Source organism: Bos indicus, chromosome 1 (assembly GCF_029378745.1).
Source record: "Bos indicus isolate NIAB-ARS_2022 breed Sahiwal x Tharparkar chromosome 1, NIAB-ARS_B.indTharparkar_mat_pri_1.0, whole genome shotgun sequence".
Taxonomy (NCBI): Eukaryota; Metazoa; Chordata; class Mammalia; order Artiodactyla; family Bovidae; genus Bos; species Bos indicus.
The window spans coordinates 122,777,705-122,796,413 of NC_091760.1; the positions used below are offsets into that span (position 1 = coordinate 122,777,705).

The following is an 18,709-nucleotide window of genomic DNA, read 5'->3' on the forward strand; positions in this document are numbered from 1 at the left end:
GATGTTCATACTAACTGTATTAAACATTGAGTATGTTTGGTTTAAAATTACCAGCCATTTTGGTCAGCTTGAATTTGCCACATGTACGTTTTGATTTGGACTTGAAGGCAAATTCTGCTTGTAAAAGTTACCACATATGAGCCAGTAGTGGTTTTGGGTTCCCAAACCTCTTTCTGCATTTTAGGAAGAACTCCTTTTCCTCACCCTTTGCTGCTTTATCAGACTACCCCTCCCATTTAAGATTTAAGCTTGGAAGAAACTGGTTTAGTAAGGGGCCAATTGGTTTCTGATAAGACAAGGGACACTGTGAGATATCTGAAGACTGCTTGAGGTTGCTTTTATTTATTTAGTTGATACTTTAAGACCCAGTATGACCAAAAGATAACAATAGCCTTTTAATGAAAGATCCAGTGTGTGTCAGGCACTATGTTTGGGATATATCAGTGAACTGAGGATAAAATTTCTTGACAACTGCCTCTGTGAAAAGAGCCAGCTAACTGAAATCATGCATGCCCATCTCCCCAAGTTCTAGTCAAAGAAGCAGCAGTAACATTTTCTCTTTCATGACTCACCATATCTGTCTTCCTGGAGAAACCTAGGGATGATGAGACAGTAACCAAGATAAGAAGGATGGACAATTGATACCACTTTAGAGCTCTTTTCTTTTATTTATTTTTTCCTTAAAAGACAGTACCCTTTAAAAAATATTGTGGGCAAGTGATCAGTACAGTTGAAATTGTGGGTAATCCAAGATCAGGGAGAAATGAATTTGACTCTAAATTATTTGAAAAAGGAAAACCATTTTACAATAGAATTGTTAATCTCCTAATTAACCTTACCTCCAGTTAAGGCTATAGTTCAGAATATACTCATTTTAGTAAATCAAACCAATTACTACTTGTTATGTGAGTTTTTAAGGACAATTTAACTGTACTAATTAGTTTTATGGAAGTATAGGTCACTACTATATAAAAAAATACCAAGATTTATGTAGTTAATAGTTTAAATAGTCTTTAAGAAAATAGCTTTGTTGAGATATGATTTATATACCTTGACGTATGCTCACTTTAAGTGAAAATTTCAATATTTTTTTTTAAATTTACAGAGTTGTGGAATTATTGTCACTGCTTGATTCTGGAACATTTGCCATATCTCAAAATGGTCCCTAGTGTTCATTGTGACAGGCTTTTGTGAATTAATTTGAAAGCAATCTTATAACATCACTTCCATGCGAATATGTATTCTAAACTGACTTTTGGATGAACATTTAAAATTAGAGACAGTGTTCATAAATATACTAAGTTAAGATTTACCATATTTAATTTAGATGTAAATAAATATTTAACAAGGGTTTGGGTTATTCTTAAAACAAAATGAACACTGAAGCTCTTCATATGAGAAAGTACCACAAACTTTTTTTTCAAGTTACTTCACCCTGCAGTGTGTGTGTGTGTGTGTTTTATTGCAATTAAGACGCTTTGTGAAATTGGCAATCTCCCCTTGATTTGAACGACTATCAGTATATATAATGGATTTGATGACTTTAACAGACTGGACAAAGTATGATGAGCTCTTTTGAAGTAGGCTCATAGAGATTTTAGGGAAAAATATTGTAACATGCAACTACCATTCTAGTTTTTAAAAAATTCAGTCTACCTTACTCCTACCATTATTTAGCAAGAGCTTATAAACTGCAAAGTCAATTCCTTTATCTTACCTCAAAGTCATAAAGTTAACTATCTTTAAGCAAATACTTCAATGAACCAAGGAGTTGCTATATACCAAAATCGTGGGGTAGATATTTTCAGAGAGGAAATAATCATTTTGGTGAGTCCAATAACCGCCACCAAATATGCCTTTTAAATATTTCATATATTGGGATTCTTTCTGTAAAAAGCACATCTGATTAATGACATTTACATTCAGTGCCACCACAAAATATAAAATTCAGCCCACATCACAATCTGATTAAGAAATGGTTTGTTGATGTTTGTTGGAATGAGAGAAAACAACACTTCAAAACATTGATTTTTTTTTACTTTTAGTCAGCTTATGAGGCACTCACTTAATTGCTTATTGAGCTTTTCACCTTTCCAGTTTGCTTCAAATGCGGAACGACTATAGAATGGTCTATGTTGAGTTCTTCAGCAACTTCCTGTGTAGTTTAAGAGGATCAGCTTCAGTGATTCTCTCAATTGGTCGTTGTCATCTTCCAACGGCCTGACACTGAACTCCTTGTCTTCGAAGCTCTCATCTCCTTTGCAAAACTTCTTGAACCACCACTGCACTATACATTCAGTAGTGGTTCCTGGGCCAAATGCATTGTTTATGTTGTGAGTTGTCTTCATGCTTTTTGACCCATTTTAAACTCAAATAAGAAAATTACTTGAATTTGCTTTTCATCTCACATCATTTCCCTAGTCTAAAGTAAATATAAAATAAAAAGCAAGTAATAAGTCTTTTGCAAAAAAACTAAAGCTAGAAATGTGCATTCAAATGATGTATAATATAACCACATTTATTTAGAATGACCAACCTAGATAGCATATTAAAAAGCAGAGACATTACTTTGAGAACAAAGGTCCGTCTATTCAAGGCTATGGTTTTTCCTGTGGTCATGTATGGATGTGAAAGTTGGACTGTGAAGAAAGCTGAGTGCTGAAGAATTGATGCTTTTGAACTGTGGTGTTGGAGAAGACTCTTGAGAGTCCCTTGGACTGCAAGGAGATCCAACCAGTCCATTCTGAAGGAGATCAGCCCTGGGATTTCTTTGGAAGGAATGATGCTAAAGCTGAAACTCCAGTCCTTTGGCCACCTCATGTGAAGAGTTGACTCATTGGAAAAGACTCTGATGCTGGGAGGGATTGGGGTCAGGAGGAGAAGGGGACGACAGAGGATGAGATGGCTGGATGGCATCACTGACTCAATGGACGTGAGTCTGAGTGAACTCCGGGAGTTGGTGATGGACAGGGAGGCCTGGCGTGCTGCGATTTATGGGGTCACAAAGAGTCGGATATGACTGAGCGACTGAAATGAACTGAACTGAAGAGTGAATTGAATTAAAAGATGGAGAAGCATTTTTCAAGAGGCAGAAGTATTATGGATGCTTTAAAATTATTTGTGAAGATTTTTTTTCTTCATTTGAAGAAATTAAATGACTTATAAGGGCAGGAAAGCATCCAAACTTTCTAAATTTCAAAGATAGAAATTATTTTAAAAATTGATTGTTGGTTAGAAACTGTGAAAATGCTGCTGCTGCTTTTGATCTTTCATGTATTGACCAATGTTTATTTCTTTTAGCTTCTAATTAAATATTAGAAAAAGTGACATCAGTGAGCAGATTTTTCACTTGGCATTCAGAACACGTCTTGAGCAAAAACTTTGACCCAGGTACTGAACTTAACACTATAGAAAAAGAGATACACAAAGATGCCACCCTCAAGGATCTCATATTGTACTAGTTCTTCAGACAAAACTGAACCGACCTAATTTAGAAGAAAAATTTATCTTCGTGGTCAAACATTGGCATAATCTCTTTAGAATCATTTACTTTTAGAAAATTGGGAAAGATTATGTTTTTATTGTATCAGTTTGCTAACTGTTTGTGAACATAGTTTTTATGATTTTGTCATTGTTATAAGAAATATAATTTGTATTTATTAAAATTCTATAGGTGACCAGATCCTATCTTATTTTAGTCTATGAAATAACCATGTTGTACCTTTCATAATTTAAGCTACATCACCAATATGCCTACATTTTATATTGCCTTACATAGTTTATTGGAGAGGGAAATTGCAACCCACTCCAGTATTCTTGCCTGGAGAATCCTGTGGACAGAGGAGCCTGGTGGGCTGCAGTCCATGGGGTCACAAAGAGTTGGACACGCACATGCTAGTAAAGTAATGCTCAAAATTCTCCAAGCCAGGCTTCAGCAATACATGAACTGTGAACATGCAGATGTTCAAGCTGGTTTTAGAAAAGGCAGAGGAACCAGAGATCAAATTGCCAACATCTGCTGGATCATGGAGAAAGCAAGAGAGTTCCATAAAAGCATCTATTTCTGCTTTATTGACTATGCCAAAGCTTTTGACTGTGTGGATCACAATAAACTGTGGAAAATTCTTCAAGAGATGGGAATATCAGACCCTGACCTGCCTCTTGAGAAACCTATATGCAGGTCAGGAAGCAACAGTTAGAACTGGACATGGAACAACAGACTGGTTCCAAATATAAAAAGGAGTCCATCGAGGCTGTATATTGTCACCCTGCTTATTTAACTTATATGCAGAGTACATCATGAGAAACGCTGGGCTGGAAGAACCACAAGCTGGAATCAAGATTGCCGGGAGAAATATCAATAACCTCAGATATGCAGATGACACCATCCTTATGGCAGAAAGTGAGGAGGAACTCAAAAGCCTCTTGATGAAAGTGAAACAGGAGAGTGAAAAAGTTGGTTTAAAGCTCAACATTCAGAAAAACTAAGATCATGGCATCTGGTGGGAAGTAGATGGGGAAACAGTGGAAACAGTGTCAGACTTTATTTTTGGGGGTTCCAAAATCACTGCAGATGGTGATTACAGCCATGAATTTAAAAGACACTCCTTGGAAGGAAAGTTATGACCAACCTAGAGAGCATATTCAAAAGCAGAGATATTACTTTGCCAACAAAGGTCCGTTTAGCTAAGGCTATGGTTTTTCCAGTGGTCATGTATGGATGTGAGAGTTGGACTGTGAAGAAAGCTGAGCGCCGAAGAATTGATGCTTTTGAACTGTGGTGTTGGAGAAGACTCTTGAGAGTCCCTTGGACTGCAAGGAGATCCAACCAGTCCATTCTAAAGATCAGTCCTGGGAGTTCTTTGGAAGGAATGATGCTAAAGCTGAAACTCCAATACTTTGGCCACCTCATGCAAAGAGTTGACTCATTGGAAAAGACTCTGATACTGGGAGGGATTGGGGGCAGGAGGAGAAGGGGACGACAGAGGATGAGATGGCTGGATGGCATAACCGACTCGATGGACGTGAGTCTGAGTGAACTCCGGGAGTTGGTGATGGACAGGGAGGCCTGACGTGCTGCAATTCATAGGATCACAAAGAGTCGGACCCAACTGAGTGACTGAACTGAACTGAACTGAGCAGCTAACTAATACACATAGTTTATACAGAAGACAGAGTAAAATTTTTCTGAAGGCAAAGCTTTTTAAGATTGATGGCTGTAATTTTAACTAATTATGGCAGATTTATTTGATAGACTTCTTCTTGGCAATGAGGACAGTTTAGGTTTGCAGACACAAAGAACCTAGTCATTAGCAATGGACAATATTTCATTAAATTAGTATGAAGGAAAGCCAAATACATCAGAGTTTTCAGTTTCTACATGGCTTTTTAATTTTTTTGCTTGTTTTTGAAGGAAAGGTTAAAATCTTTAGCTGTCACTTAAACATATTGCATTGCCTTCAGCCTCATCCATGATGTGAAATATGATTAGGAATTACATGGGAAATCAATGACTTTAAAAAAAAATTGTCCAAATATTCTTATTAGTGTTTACTGAGTGTATTAGTGGGTATGTTGGAGTAAGGAAGAACCAGACTGTGTACAAAAAAAGCATTGGTTGTTTGTATATAGCTTGATAAATGGTACTAATTTGTCTACTTTTTGTGTGTAGACATAAACCAGATTTTCCCCAAACCAGATTATCTACAAACCAGATTACCTACTCCTTGAATCTTTTTATTTTGAGTAAATATGTATTATTAAGCATCTGTTATTATGTAAAATATGGTGCTAGTTGCCATGGCTGGATTGGTGGTGGGGCAGGGGTTGACTGGGACAGAAATCTTGCCCTCTGGAAAGGCTTTTCTAGCCATAGATTTGTATGTGTTTTCTGGCACAGCTACATAATAATACTAATATTATGTAATAATAATGTAATATTACATAATAATATGTATATATTATTGTAAATAGTATATTTTATATAATATGTAGTAATATTATATAATAATGCTACATAATAATAATAATATTATAGGTACATAATAATAAATGCTGGGGATTGAAAAAGCTTCTTGCTTTCTTCACGGATTCAATGAATACTTAGTTGTGTGTGCACGTGTGTGTGTGCTGTCACTTCAGCCATGTCTGATTCTGTGTGACCCTATGGACTGTAGCCTGCCAGGCTACTCTGTTCATGGGATTCACCAGGCAAAAATGCTGGAGTAGGTTGCCATCCTTCCTTCAGGGGATCTTCCTGACCCAAGGATCAAACCCGAGTCTCACGTCTCCTGTGTCGGTAGGCAGGTTCTTTGCCATACTTACTGTGCACTAAATATGTATCAGATTTGAAAGTTCTAATGTTGCAGAGATGAATTTAACTGTCATTTACAATTAGAGGAAGATTTTCATTTAAGCATTTGTTTTACAAGTAAAGAGACTGATGCAGAGGCACCAAGTGATGACGACTCGTGGTCCCACAGATAGCTAGCAGCTTGAGCAGCTTGAGGTCTTGCCACAGTGTCTCCTTGGCTGCCCTGTCTGCTAGGAGCTACCTCAGGACTTGGCTACTCTCAGGAAAGTGTCTGGAGAAAATGACTCTCCACCTGGGCAGTGTCCTCATTTGACTGCTACCTCATCCCAGCCTCAGTAGGAGTATTATATTCAGAAAATGAAATTATATACCATTAAAAAAATCCTTCCAGTAATTGTTTTTAAAATAGTCTCTACTTTGTCCAAGTTTATTCCTTCCCCTTCCTTCAAAATTCCTATGATAAATTTAATCATTTCTCTTGTGATTATTTTTTAATTTATTCTGCAAGTTCAACTGAGTAGACATTTTCAACTGCTTTATGAAAATGAGGGGGGAGTGGTTCTATAGTATTGTTTTTAGCATCAATTATCTGTGAAAAATATAGATATGTATTTAAGATGAAGACATGATTAAAGAGAGAATTATCAGGTGTATTGCTTCTTGCGTGCTTCATTAGACTTTAAGCTTTTAAAAACCAGCTGCTAATAGTTTGGGTAATCATAACTTTTGGCTTAAATTTATATCAGTGATGATGAATAAAGTGTGGGTTGGGGAGAAACAAATAAATAAGATTAGGAAACACTTCTGTTGTTTTCCTCTCTGACTTAGGGGAGTAATACACAGATGAATAAACTGGTGTATTTGGCATGTGAAGGAAGACAATGCAGTTTAGTATAAATAGTCACTGCTGGCATGAAGTTCAGTTCAGTTCAGTTGCTCAGTCGCGTCCGGCTCTTTGCGACCCCCATGGACTGCAGCATGCCAGTCTTCCTGTCCATGACAAGTAGAAAATGAAACATTCTGTGGAAAAAGAGAGGAAAAGAGTTGTGGGGATTAAGAGGATGGAAATGATCTTTTCCATTTATGCTGCTCACGTAGAGGTTTGTAGAGGAAGTGAGATTTGGATGAGGGTGAGTGGTTTGGATCCGATTGGGAAAAGATGTGCTAAGCTGCTGAAACATCATGATTAAAGACATGAAAGACAGATCAAATAATTCAGTGTGACTTCAGAACAGGCTATTTAATAGAAAATTAATGTGAGTCTGATTCATTTAGACTTTATTTTACAGGCCAGGGTTTGGTAAGCTGCAGTCTGGCCCAGGCTCTTTTCTGTAAATACTTTTGTTGTAGCACAAGTGTGCTCAATTATTTACAAATTGCCTATGGCTGCGTTGTACCACAATGGTAGAGTTGAGTCATCCAGCAGAGACCATATTGCCCTCAAAGCCTAAGGAATTTTCGCTAAAAGGCTAGATAGTAAATATTTGCTGAGTCCCACTTTAGACCATAGTTCTGATCCAATCAAGGGACTGATCCAGTCAAGGGACTGGCACAGAAAGGTTTTCAGGAGAGTTTATCAGATGGTCCTTATTAGAGGGGATGGGTGATAGGGAGGCTTATAAGATTTTTGAATTAATCTAGTCCAGTGTCTTCTAGTGGGAGTGGAGAGGCTTTAAATTCTAAATAGATTAAGTAGATGGAATCAATGGGTTCTGGAGAAAGATTTGATGAGAGAGGCCATGGAAAGGGAAGAGGCAGGGCTGAGTAAAGGATTTTCAGCTTGAGTGACTGTATGGTTGATGGTGCCACAGAAACAGGGAACGCTTGTAAAAGTTTCAATGACCTGTCTGAGATAGAACACTGACGTGTCTGGTAGAGGACTCAGTATGACCACATAAGGTGAAAACCTTATGGTTTTTGCAGGACCCAGGAATATTTACCACAGTGAACTGTGGAAAGTTTTATCTTATTCTTCACATTTAAATGTATCAAATTCCTATGAGCATTATTTTTATGACTGTTGTGGGCATTTTTTAAAAAGTTTGACCTTTTGGGTTGATATGACTAAAGTCATTTTAAGTAGAAAAACTTTCTTGCCCTTTGAAAAGTTTTAAATCGGTTCAAAAAAACTTTTCTAAAGTACTTCAACACAGAAATAGCAATGCTACTAGAATGGAATGAGAAAGTTCCAGCAACCTTAAATTTTTATTCAAAGTCAAATCCGTACTTGAATTATGTGAAGAGAATTTTTGCCTTTTACATTTTGATCTACAGTAATTGCTTTTAGTTATAAAGGTAATGCCTACTTACAAAATTTTTAAATTATCAGAGTACAAGTAGCCCACAACTCCTCCATTTCAAGCTGTTGACTTCTGCTAATAGTTTGAGATATACTGTGGAGATATTAAGCTCTTCACTGGTGTTACAAAGACAAAACAATCATTTGCCAACTGTACCTTTATTACTTCAAATACATGATTTTTGTTGTTGTTTCGTTTCTAAGTTGTGTCTAACTCTTGAAACTCCATGGACTGTAGCCCTCCAGGCTCCTCCATCCATGGAATTTCCCAGGCAAGAATATTGAAGTGTGTTGCCATGGCCTCCTCTAGGGGATCTTGCCAACCCAGGGATAAAACCCCTGTTTCCTGCATTGGCAGGCAGAGTCTGTACCTTTGAGCTACCAGGAAAGTTTGAATACATGATGCTACCTGCAAAATATCTGAATCAGTTTGGTCCAAGTCTCCAATCTATGATTCTCTGACATAATGAGCTCTTTTTATCCATCTCTCCAGTCAATTTATGGGGTCCTGTGCCTCAGAGGGTTTGCTTTATTTGCCTTACTCTCAGGGTTTAGTTACCCTGGTAACTGGTCTTATAAAGCTAGTATTATTTCCTAAATCTTCAGTATTTAAAAAAGAAAATTATATCGGCAACTAGTAGTCTTGAAGAAAATACCCCTGATAGAAAAGATAGGGTTATCCTACAAGGCAGAAATCTAAAGTGGTCATACTTATGAAATCAGCTGTACTTATTTATAAGGAAAAGAGAAACTTGATATATTCATATAAATACTTTGTGAAGTCAGATTAATTCAGTTTTTTAAATAAACATGGAGGGGAGTTGGCTTGAGGTTTTAGTCAAAACAAATTTATTCTGATTTAAAATTTATCTTAAAATGTGTATTTGGCTAAAAAATAAAATTATTTAAAACTACAGACTTGTGTAAATTTAAAAGTAAGTTTTTGTCCTACCTCTCATTTTTCAGGTCCCTTTCCTATAGTAACAAAAATGTTAATTTTTAAAACTTTTTTGAAAGATTATTATGGTATTAATTTTTAATTTTTTGTAGCAATATCTTGATGAGAAATAAGCACTACTTTCCCCATCATTTTATGCTTAAAGGAACAGAAGCATAAAGAGTTTGTTACTAACTTTCCTATGGTTACTCAGATGGCAAGTGATAGAGCTGGAATTGGAATTAGAAACCCATCTGTTAGACTTCAGATTGTGTGAACTGAATCACTTTATGATTATATTATTAACAGTATTAAAATTTTTCTACCCTTTGAGCTAAAAGAAAGAAAAAATTAAATGCCAAATATGTATATATATATATATATGTATATGTATATATGTATATATATGTAGCTAGATAGATATGTTTTAATTTTAAAGTTATTTTTTTGTAACAAAAAGCAATGATAAAATTTAATTCTCTAGGACAATCCCAGGGGCGGAGGAGCCTGATAGGCTGCTGTCCATGGGGTCACGAAGAGTAGGACGTGACTGAGCAACTTCACTCTCACTCTTCACTTTCATACATTGGAGAAGGAAATGGCAACCCACTCCAGTGTTCTTGCCTGGAGAATCCCAGGGACGGGGGAGCTTGGTGGGCTGCCGTCTATGGGGTCACACAGAGTCGGACATGACTGAAGCGACTTAGCAGCAGGACAATTTAGAATGAAAAAAAAAATGGTGTAGCTCTCTGAATTCAACTTTACTTTTACTAATTTTTAAAAATTGCCTAATTTTTATTTACTAATTTTACTACTTTAGTTTCACATTAGCAACATTTTAATCTTTTTTTTTTTAAAAAAAATAGATTCAGAAGTGGACTGTCTGGTGGGGGAGAGTATGTCAAGGAATTTTTGCTTGTAAAGTCTGGTTCACCATGAAAGGGAAAGAGGAAACAGAGGGTAGGCAGCTTCCTTTTTAAAGCCCAGGACTTGGAGGTTGCATGAACATACCAATTCTACTCACATTTCACTGGAGTGGATTGCCATATCCTTCTCCAGGGAATCTCCCTGACCCAGAGATTGAACCCATGTCTCCTGTATCGCCTGCATTGGCAGACAGATTCTTTACCAGCTGATCCACAGGGAAAGCCCAAATTCATGTACAGAAAGTTATTGAATGTTGCCTGATACTACTATGTTAGCATATTAACAAACTCCTCAAGAGCAAGTCTGGCAAAGTGTGTGGAACAGCCTCCTTACTTCCCAGTTCAAATATCACAGCAGGGGCTTCTTTGGTGGTCCAGGGGTTACGACTCTGCACTTCCACTGCAGTGGGCTTGGGTTTGCTTCCTGGTGGGGGAACTAAGATCCTGCATGTACCAGGGTGTGGCCAAAAATAAAACCAGCAACGTCCCCAGTCCTTCCTTGCTGGCACCTTCTTCCTGCCTCTGCACCACTCCAGGTATCACAGAAGTGCACTGGGACTATAGGCTATTAGAAAGACCTGGTGCTGAATTAAAGAGCATTTGTGTACTCTTCTTGTTTGCCACCTGCGATGGCAAGTCATGAAATTATCATCTTTGGAAATCGTTGGTTTTGTTAAAGAAAGATGCAGAAGAATTTGTGGTTGTAGCAAGAATAGAGAACTTCTTGCAGAGAGGAAACAGGTAGTGTGTGTCACATTTCATATTATAAGTCATTGTGATTCTATGGATGAACTGTGGGTAATACAATCTTCAGAAAAATCAATGAAACTATAGATTTAATTTTTAACATTTTTAAATATATTGAGCTTTAAAAAGATACACATGTGTGTATGCATTTAGTTTAGGATTTCAGGCTAAATAGTGATTCAAATTTAAATTTATTTATATTGATGACATTTAGTAGGTGGAAACATTTTGTCAAAGGTAATGACATCTGCGGAAATTATTATAGATGAGTACAAATTAGAAAGAAACGTTAGGCAGTTACAATGGCAGCCTCTGTCAGTAATAGCACTTCTACTATGTTATACAACAAGTTACTGATTTTTAACTTTTCAACACTTTTGGAATTTTGATTTTGGAGAGTACATGATTATTGAAAAAATTAAGACTAATACTAAAAAAGCTGCTTTTATTTGGACTTTATTACCAGTGTAACATAAATACTAATAACTTAATACAATCCATATAATTTAAGTTGAGGGAGAGTTGTTTGGTTTACTCTGCAAATAGTTGGAATTAATCTGATTTTGGATTCTAAATTTTGATTTTTATTAGAGAAAAATCATCTCTTGGTTTATATCTCTAAATTTTGACAACTGTATTTAAAACTTCTTCCCCCCCCCCCTCATCAAACAGCTTTAATGTTATATTTGCTGGTGGTCCAGAAGAAGTTCTAAAAAAGTTTCAAAAGTCAAACCACAAAGTGGTCTTTGCAGCTGATGGAATTCTGTGGCCAGATAAAAGACTAGCAGACAAGTATCCCATTGTGCACATTGGGAAACGCTACCTGAATTCAGGAGGTGAGTAAGATACTGGAAGAAAAATATAATGCGAGTCATGGATTAAAATATTGATGAAACCACCTTTTAAAAAAATATGTAACTATAGACATGTTTTAAATAACCATTATCTTCTTATTACTATGGAAAAATTATATCTGTTTAAATTCACAGTGTGTTTTATAGTTGACAAAACATTTTCTCATCTGTTATATCATATGATGCTCCTAAAAACATTAGTAATGTGTTATTACTAGTGTAAATGTTATTTATGTATAAATGTTATTATTTCTACATTATAAGTGAGAAAACTGTGTTTCCCTAATTTAAGCGACTTCTCCAATAGGCATTCAGTTATTAAAGGAAAAACTACAGGGATTCTGGTCTTCTGACTATAATTTCATTAAGAATTTGCTGGCTCTAGGTTAATGGGTTTAGTAAATTCCCTTACTTAGGAAAAAGTGCAAGCTACACTTGAGTAGCTTTAACAAATAGGCATTAACTTTATCTATATTTTAAACAAATGGCCTCGTGGCTCAGATGGTAGAGAATCTGCCTGCCAATGCAGGAGATCCAGGTTTGATCCCTGGGTCAGGAAGATCCTCTGGAGAAGGGCATGGCAACCCACTCCAGTATTCTTGCCTGGAGAATTCCATGGACAGAAGAGCCTGGTGGGCTATAGTCCATGGGGTTGCAAAGAGTCAGACACGACTGAGTGACTAACAGTTTGGCTTTCTTTCACTTTTATTTTCTTATTTTAAATATACCGGAGTAAATGATTTGTCTTGAAATCATCCCTAGTCAAAAAGATTCAACATTGATTGCCTGGGTGAACTTAAAGTATTGCCTTAGCTATACCACTATGAATTAAGAAATAAATGATCAAATTTCCCCCTTCCATCAAAAAATAAAATGAAGTTTGACTTTAGATATTATTTTATTTCTTTAGACTGAGATTAATATAAAAATATGGCCAGAAAACGTGGATATAGGACAGGTAACTTGTCAGAGAAACAATGCTGGGTGGAAATTGCAAGCCACACTGGAAAGACAGATTTTATTGTGAATTACATAAAATAACCGATTAAATTCAGGCCAGTTCAAATAAGTGCTGTTTGAGATAGCAGATCTGGGTTCTAGACTTCACTCAGCTACTTTTGTATATGAAACTTTGGACAAGTAACTTAGTTACAGCTCTATTCACCTGCATTTTCTTTTAGAAACCCATTTCCATGGTGATTCTTTGGAACTCCATCAGCCCATATAAATTTGCTCTTCTGAAACCTTAAATCTTAGTGTGTACTGCCAAGTTTCAGCTCCCTTTTTTTCTCTTCAATACATTTTTCGTTCACGGTTTTGGGGATCTCCTGACCATTTTCTTTTTCTCCTAATTTATCTACCATCTTTGGGTTTTACTTCAACATTCAAGTCTGAACCTAGGAGGGTTTCTCATATTGGTCACATTGTCCTCTTAGATTTACAGTAAAGATGGCTGCCTGCTCTTGACTTCTCTGTCTGGGCAATTTTAAATGAGAATGAGAGCTCCATCTGCTCCCAACTGTCAGACCCTCAGTGACACATGGCTTATCTTTTACCCTAAGTCCTAGATAGATTAAAAGCCACTTAGCTATGGAATTCTGGGATGAGTTTTACTTTGTATTTATTAGTTTTTCTAAACATGACAGGATTAGTGAAACATAACATATGTAAAATCTAGATAGTGAAATATTTACTCAAAAATCTAAATTTCAAACAGAGGCATAGTACTTTGGAAGCAGCAAAACTAGCGAGTGCCTTTGTGAGCAAGTTTAATTAAGGAGAATGTGTTTGTAAGTGAGAAAGTAATCGTGAAAAATGAAAGTGTTAGTCTCTCAGTCATGTTCTGCTGCTGCTGCTGCTAAGTCATTTCAGTTGTGCCAGACTCTGTACGACCTCAGAGATGGCAGCCCACAGGCCCCTCTGTCCATGGGATTCTCCAGGCAAGAATACTGGAGTGGGTTTCCATTACCGGCTCCAGGAGATCTTCCTGACTCAGGGATCGAACCCAGGTATCCTGCATTGCAGGCAAATTCTTTATGATCTGAGCCACCAGGGAAGCCCAAAAGTGATCAGACAGGGTATCAGAACATCAGCCTTATTCTTTCTGTAGTCAGAATAATTAAAGAAATGCTGGAAAATCTAAGTATGTTCAATAAAAGTTTATGTAAATTTATGAATGATATAGAGAGTTATTTAAGAGACATGAGTTTTGTTTGTGTGTACTTCATTTAGTTAAGAAAATCATGGAGAATAAACATGTTTCCTTAAGAGGAAAATGGTGGAATATTAGAAACTTTAGTTTTCTGAAATAATATGGCAGTTTAATAGAAAAATGTAAACCATAAACTACATATCACATGCTATGAAAATAAATGTAATTCCTTCTCATTTTAAAGGACATTTGTAATTTATAAAAAGGATAAGGAAACATAATTTTTGAAAAACAGTAATATAAACCATTGCAAAATGTCATATGTTGCTGCTTAGACATGTCTTTTTTATCACAGAAGATTGGTTTTAAGAGTTAAAAAATATATATTTTTCAGTGTTTTAGGATTTTTCTAATTTGGAAAAAATGAGGAAAAAATGAGCCACCAGTGATTGATTTAGTCATGTTTTCATTTTGTCTTGTTTTCTCTAGTTAACAATAATAGTCCTGCCTATTTCTTTTAATTCTTTTATTACTATGAGGACATTTTAATTTTGAGGATAATAAGTTAGGTTTCTTTTCAATTCTCAGGAGTAAAATTGCTCCTTGTTAAAAAGTATTGCATATCAATGAAACATAGCATTTGGCTGCATTTCTGAAATTCAGAGGAAGACTCAAACACAGGGAAAAATGATCCGGTTGTCTTTGTCTTTTATAGACAACTGTTGTTGGCATATTGAATGCTTGTGCTCTAAGGCCAAGGTAAAAAAATCCAATTTTAGACTTCCTTTTTCCAGACCATGACAAAACCTAGCCAGAAAATGGTTTAGCAGACATAGTAATGACTAGCTCAGTGAAGGAAAAATTCCCAAAATGTCCTAGATATAAAATTTCTTTGGGATGTTTGCAGTCAGTGACAAATCCAACATTCTTTTGATTGTGTTAGCATCTCTGGCACTGACATTAAAACCACTGTAGTATTTTTTTTTTTCCCCAGAAACAGTGAATCTTTTACACAGGATCTAAGAACAGCATTTCAGAAGAAAGAAAATTCTTCTGATTCTGATTTTTTCCTAGTAACTCTTTTTTTCCCTAACATGTGTTTGAAAACATTAGTTCCCTCTCTTGTATCAATTAATTTGGGGAGATGAGTTGAATGGATGGGTTGTAGTAGCATGGAAACATATACACTACCATATGTAAAATAGATAGCTGGTGAGAATTTGCTGTATGACTCAGGGAACTCAAACCATGGCTCTGTGACAACCTAGAGGGGTTGAATGGAGTGGGAGGTGGGAGGGAAGTTCAAGAGGGAGGGGACCTATGTATACCTATGGCTGATTCATGTTGATGTATGGAAGAAACCAATACAATATTGTAAAACAGTTGTCCTTTAATTAAAAATAAATGGATTAAAAAATTAATTTGGGGAATGTGTTTATTCAAAGAGAGTCTTTTATTTGTACTTGATAGTAAAAACTTTTTTCTGTTTGAATTTATATATGAAACAAAGGACACTCAATAACTTATACTTCTCTCATGGTGAGCTGTGAAATTCTAAACTATGGATTAGGACTAATAGCTTCACAAATCTATGCAACTGGTCTATGAAATTAACACAGACATGAATATTGCTCTTTGAATTCTAAATCCTCTATTCATTCTCTTTTCTATTGCAGGATTTATTGGTTATGCTCCTTATATCAACCGTATAGTTCAGCAGTGGAATCTCCAGGATAATGATGATGATCAGTTATTTTACACTAAAATTTACATTGATCCACTGAAGAGGGTAGGTAATAGCTCTTACTTTCAATGTAATGTCTGGGTTCAAGTGGCTACTGGCACTCCAGTCATTGCATCCATATTCTGGGCAATTTTACAGGCAGAGTAATAAATATGGGGCCATCTCAGTTGTGTCAACTCTAAGGAGAGCCTATCTGGAAGTCTAACAAAATGCTTTCTTATACTTTTCTTTGATCAGAACATATTTATTTGGCTACATATAATATGGAAAGGGTTCCCTGGTGGCTCAGTCAGTAAAGAATCTGCCTGCAATGCAGGAAACCGAGGTTAGATCCCTGAGTCAGGAAGATCCCTGGAGAAGGAAATGGCAACCCACTCAAATATTCTTGCCTGGGAAATCCCATGGACAGAGGAGCCTAGTGGGCTACAGGCCATGGGGTCGCCAGTGTCAGACATGACTTAGCGACTAAACCACATACACACCATATCACAAAATACAGAGGAGTTTTGTTCTTTATTTCAAGCACATGTGTTCTACTAAAATCTGAATTCTCTTATTAAGAGGAAGAATGTTGGGAACAAGAGCACCTTGCCTTAAACCCTAAGGACAATATTCCTAAGATTGATTTAAATGGAACTTTGGAGAAAACTAAAAACAAAGTTCTTTAATTTGATAGATACTATTTTCAGTATAATTACCTAATATAAGTTAATATTCCATAAGTTTATTTTGTATAATCAATACAGTTCTAAAATTTATTCAGTTGTGTGTTTCAGGGTACTGTCACTAGGAAACAAGTTTTGTTTTTTTTTTTTTTTTTAAGTATATTTTAGAGTGAGTTTGCACTATGTCTGCTTTTGTATTTTTGATAAATACTATCTAAATATTTTCATTAGATACTTCTTAAGAAACTTTATTCTTAATTTTTTTTTTTTTTTACTGTCTCTTATGTGACTGACACAACCAGCCTGAGGACTTGATCTCTCATTTGAGAGGCGAAACCTACTCTTGGCATGAATGTTAGCCCTTGCAGCTTGATGCCTGTCTTTCTGAGTGTAATTCCACAGTGAAAGTGCTCTGTGTGTTATTTAATTGTTTTTGCTTTAGGATGCTTCCTCTGAAATCTCACTGCTGGGTCTGTAGTATTTTTAATTGTGTAAATACTATTTATGTTTTCTATAGGCATAAGATTTAATGTGGTTAACATGTGTCTTAGTCTGCTCGGTTTGCCATAACAAAATATCATAGACTGGGTGGCTTAAATAACAGAAATTGTTTTCACAGAGTTCTGGAGGCTAGAAGTCTGATATCAGGGTGCCAGAATAGTTGGATTCTGGGGAGAACTCTCTTCCTGCCTTGTAGATGTCAGCCACCTTCTTGCTGCATTCCACATGGTGGAGAGAGAGATAAGAGATAGAGAGTGAAGTTTGGGGCTTGAACATATGAATTTTCAGAGAAAACAAACATTCCATCTGTAATAGCGTGCAAAGACAATTCTAGGAATATTATTTCAGAGCAATGTAGCTGAAAAATTGGTCCATTGAGAATAAGGTTGTAAAGTAGATTAATGTTTATGATTACGTTGTCTTCCAGGGAGCAAGTGTCTTAATTTCATGGCTGCAATCACCATCTGTAGTGATTTTGGAGCCAAAGAAAATAAAATCTGCCACTGTTTCCAATTTTTCCCCATCTATTTGCCATCAATTGATGGGACTGGATGCCAAGATCTTAGTTTTTAAATGTTAAGATTTAAGCCAGCCTTTTCTCATTCTTCTTTCACCATCAAGAAGCTCTTTAGTTCCTCTTCACTTTCTGCCATTAGATTGGTATCATCTGCATAGCTGAGGTTGTTGATATTTCTCTCAGCAATCTTGATTCCAGCTTGTGATTCATCCAACCAGGCATTTTACATGATGTGCTCTGCATATAAGTTAAAAAGCAGGGTGATAATATACAGCCTTGATGACCTCCTTTCCCAATTTGGAACCAGTCTGTTGTTCCATGTCTGGTTCTAACTGTTGCTTTTTAACCTGCATACAGGTTTCTTGGGAGACAGGTAAGGTGGTCTTGTATTCCATCTCTTTTAAGAATATTCCACAGTTTGTTGTGATCCAAATAGTCAAAGGCTTTAGTGTAGTCAATGAAGCAGAAGTAAATGTTTTTCAGGAATCCCTTTGCTTTATATTTGATCCAATAGATGTTGGCAATTTGATTTCTGGTTCCTCTGCCTTTTCTAAATCCAGCTTGTACATCTGGAAGTTCTCGGTTCACATAACAAATACTAGCTTGAAGGATTTTGATCATGTGAAATGAGCTAGCATGTGAAATAAGCACAATTGTCCAATAGTTTGAACATTCTTTGGCATTGGCTGTCTTTAGAATTGGAATGAAAACTGACCTTTTCTAGTCCTGCAGTCACTGCTGAGTTTTCTAGATTTGCAGACATATCGAGTGCAGCACATTAACAGAATCATCCTTTAGGATTTTAAATAGCTCAACTGGGATTCCACCACCTCCGCTAGCTTTGTTCATAGTAATGCTTCCTAAGGCCTACTTGACTTCACTTTCCAGAATGTCTGGCTCTAGGTGAGTGACCACACTATCATTTTTATCCACATCATTAAGACCTTTTTTGTGTGGTTCTTCTGTGTATTCTTGCTACTTCTTAATATCTTCTGCTTCGATTAGGTCCTCACCATTTCTATCCTTTATTGTGCCCGTCTTTGCATAAACTGTT

The 18,709-nt window shown here is 36.3% G+C and overlaps 1 protein-coding gene across 2 annotated transcripts in view; it reads left to right on the plus strand.

Annotated features, from left to right (window-relative positions):
- The window catches only part of PLOD2 (procollagen-lysine,2-oxoglutarate 5-dioxygenase 2), a 125,475-nt gene that overhangs the window by 58,221 nt on the left and 48,545 nt on the right, over positions 1–18,709 (plus strand). For both annotated transcript variants that reach the window (XM_019961253.2, XM_019961246.2), the window contains exons 4-5: positions 11,895–12,058; positions 15,905–16,017. In XM_019961253.2, coding sequence (XP_019816812.1) covers positions 11,895–12,058; positions 15,905–16,017 — 277 coding nt within the window. The remainder of the gene's footprint in view (positions 1–11,894; positions 12,059–15,904; positions 16,018–18,709) is intronic.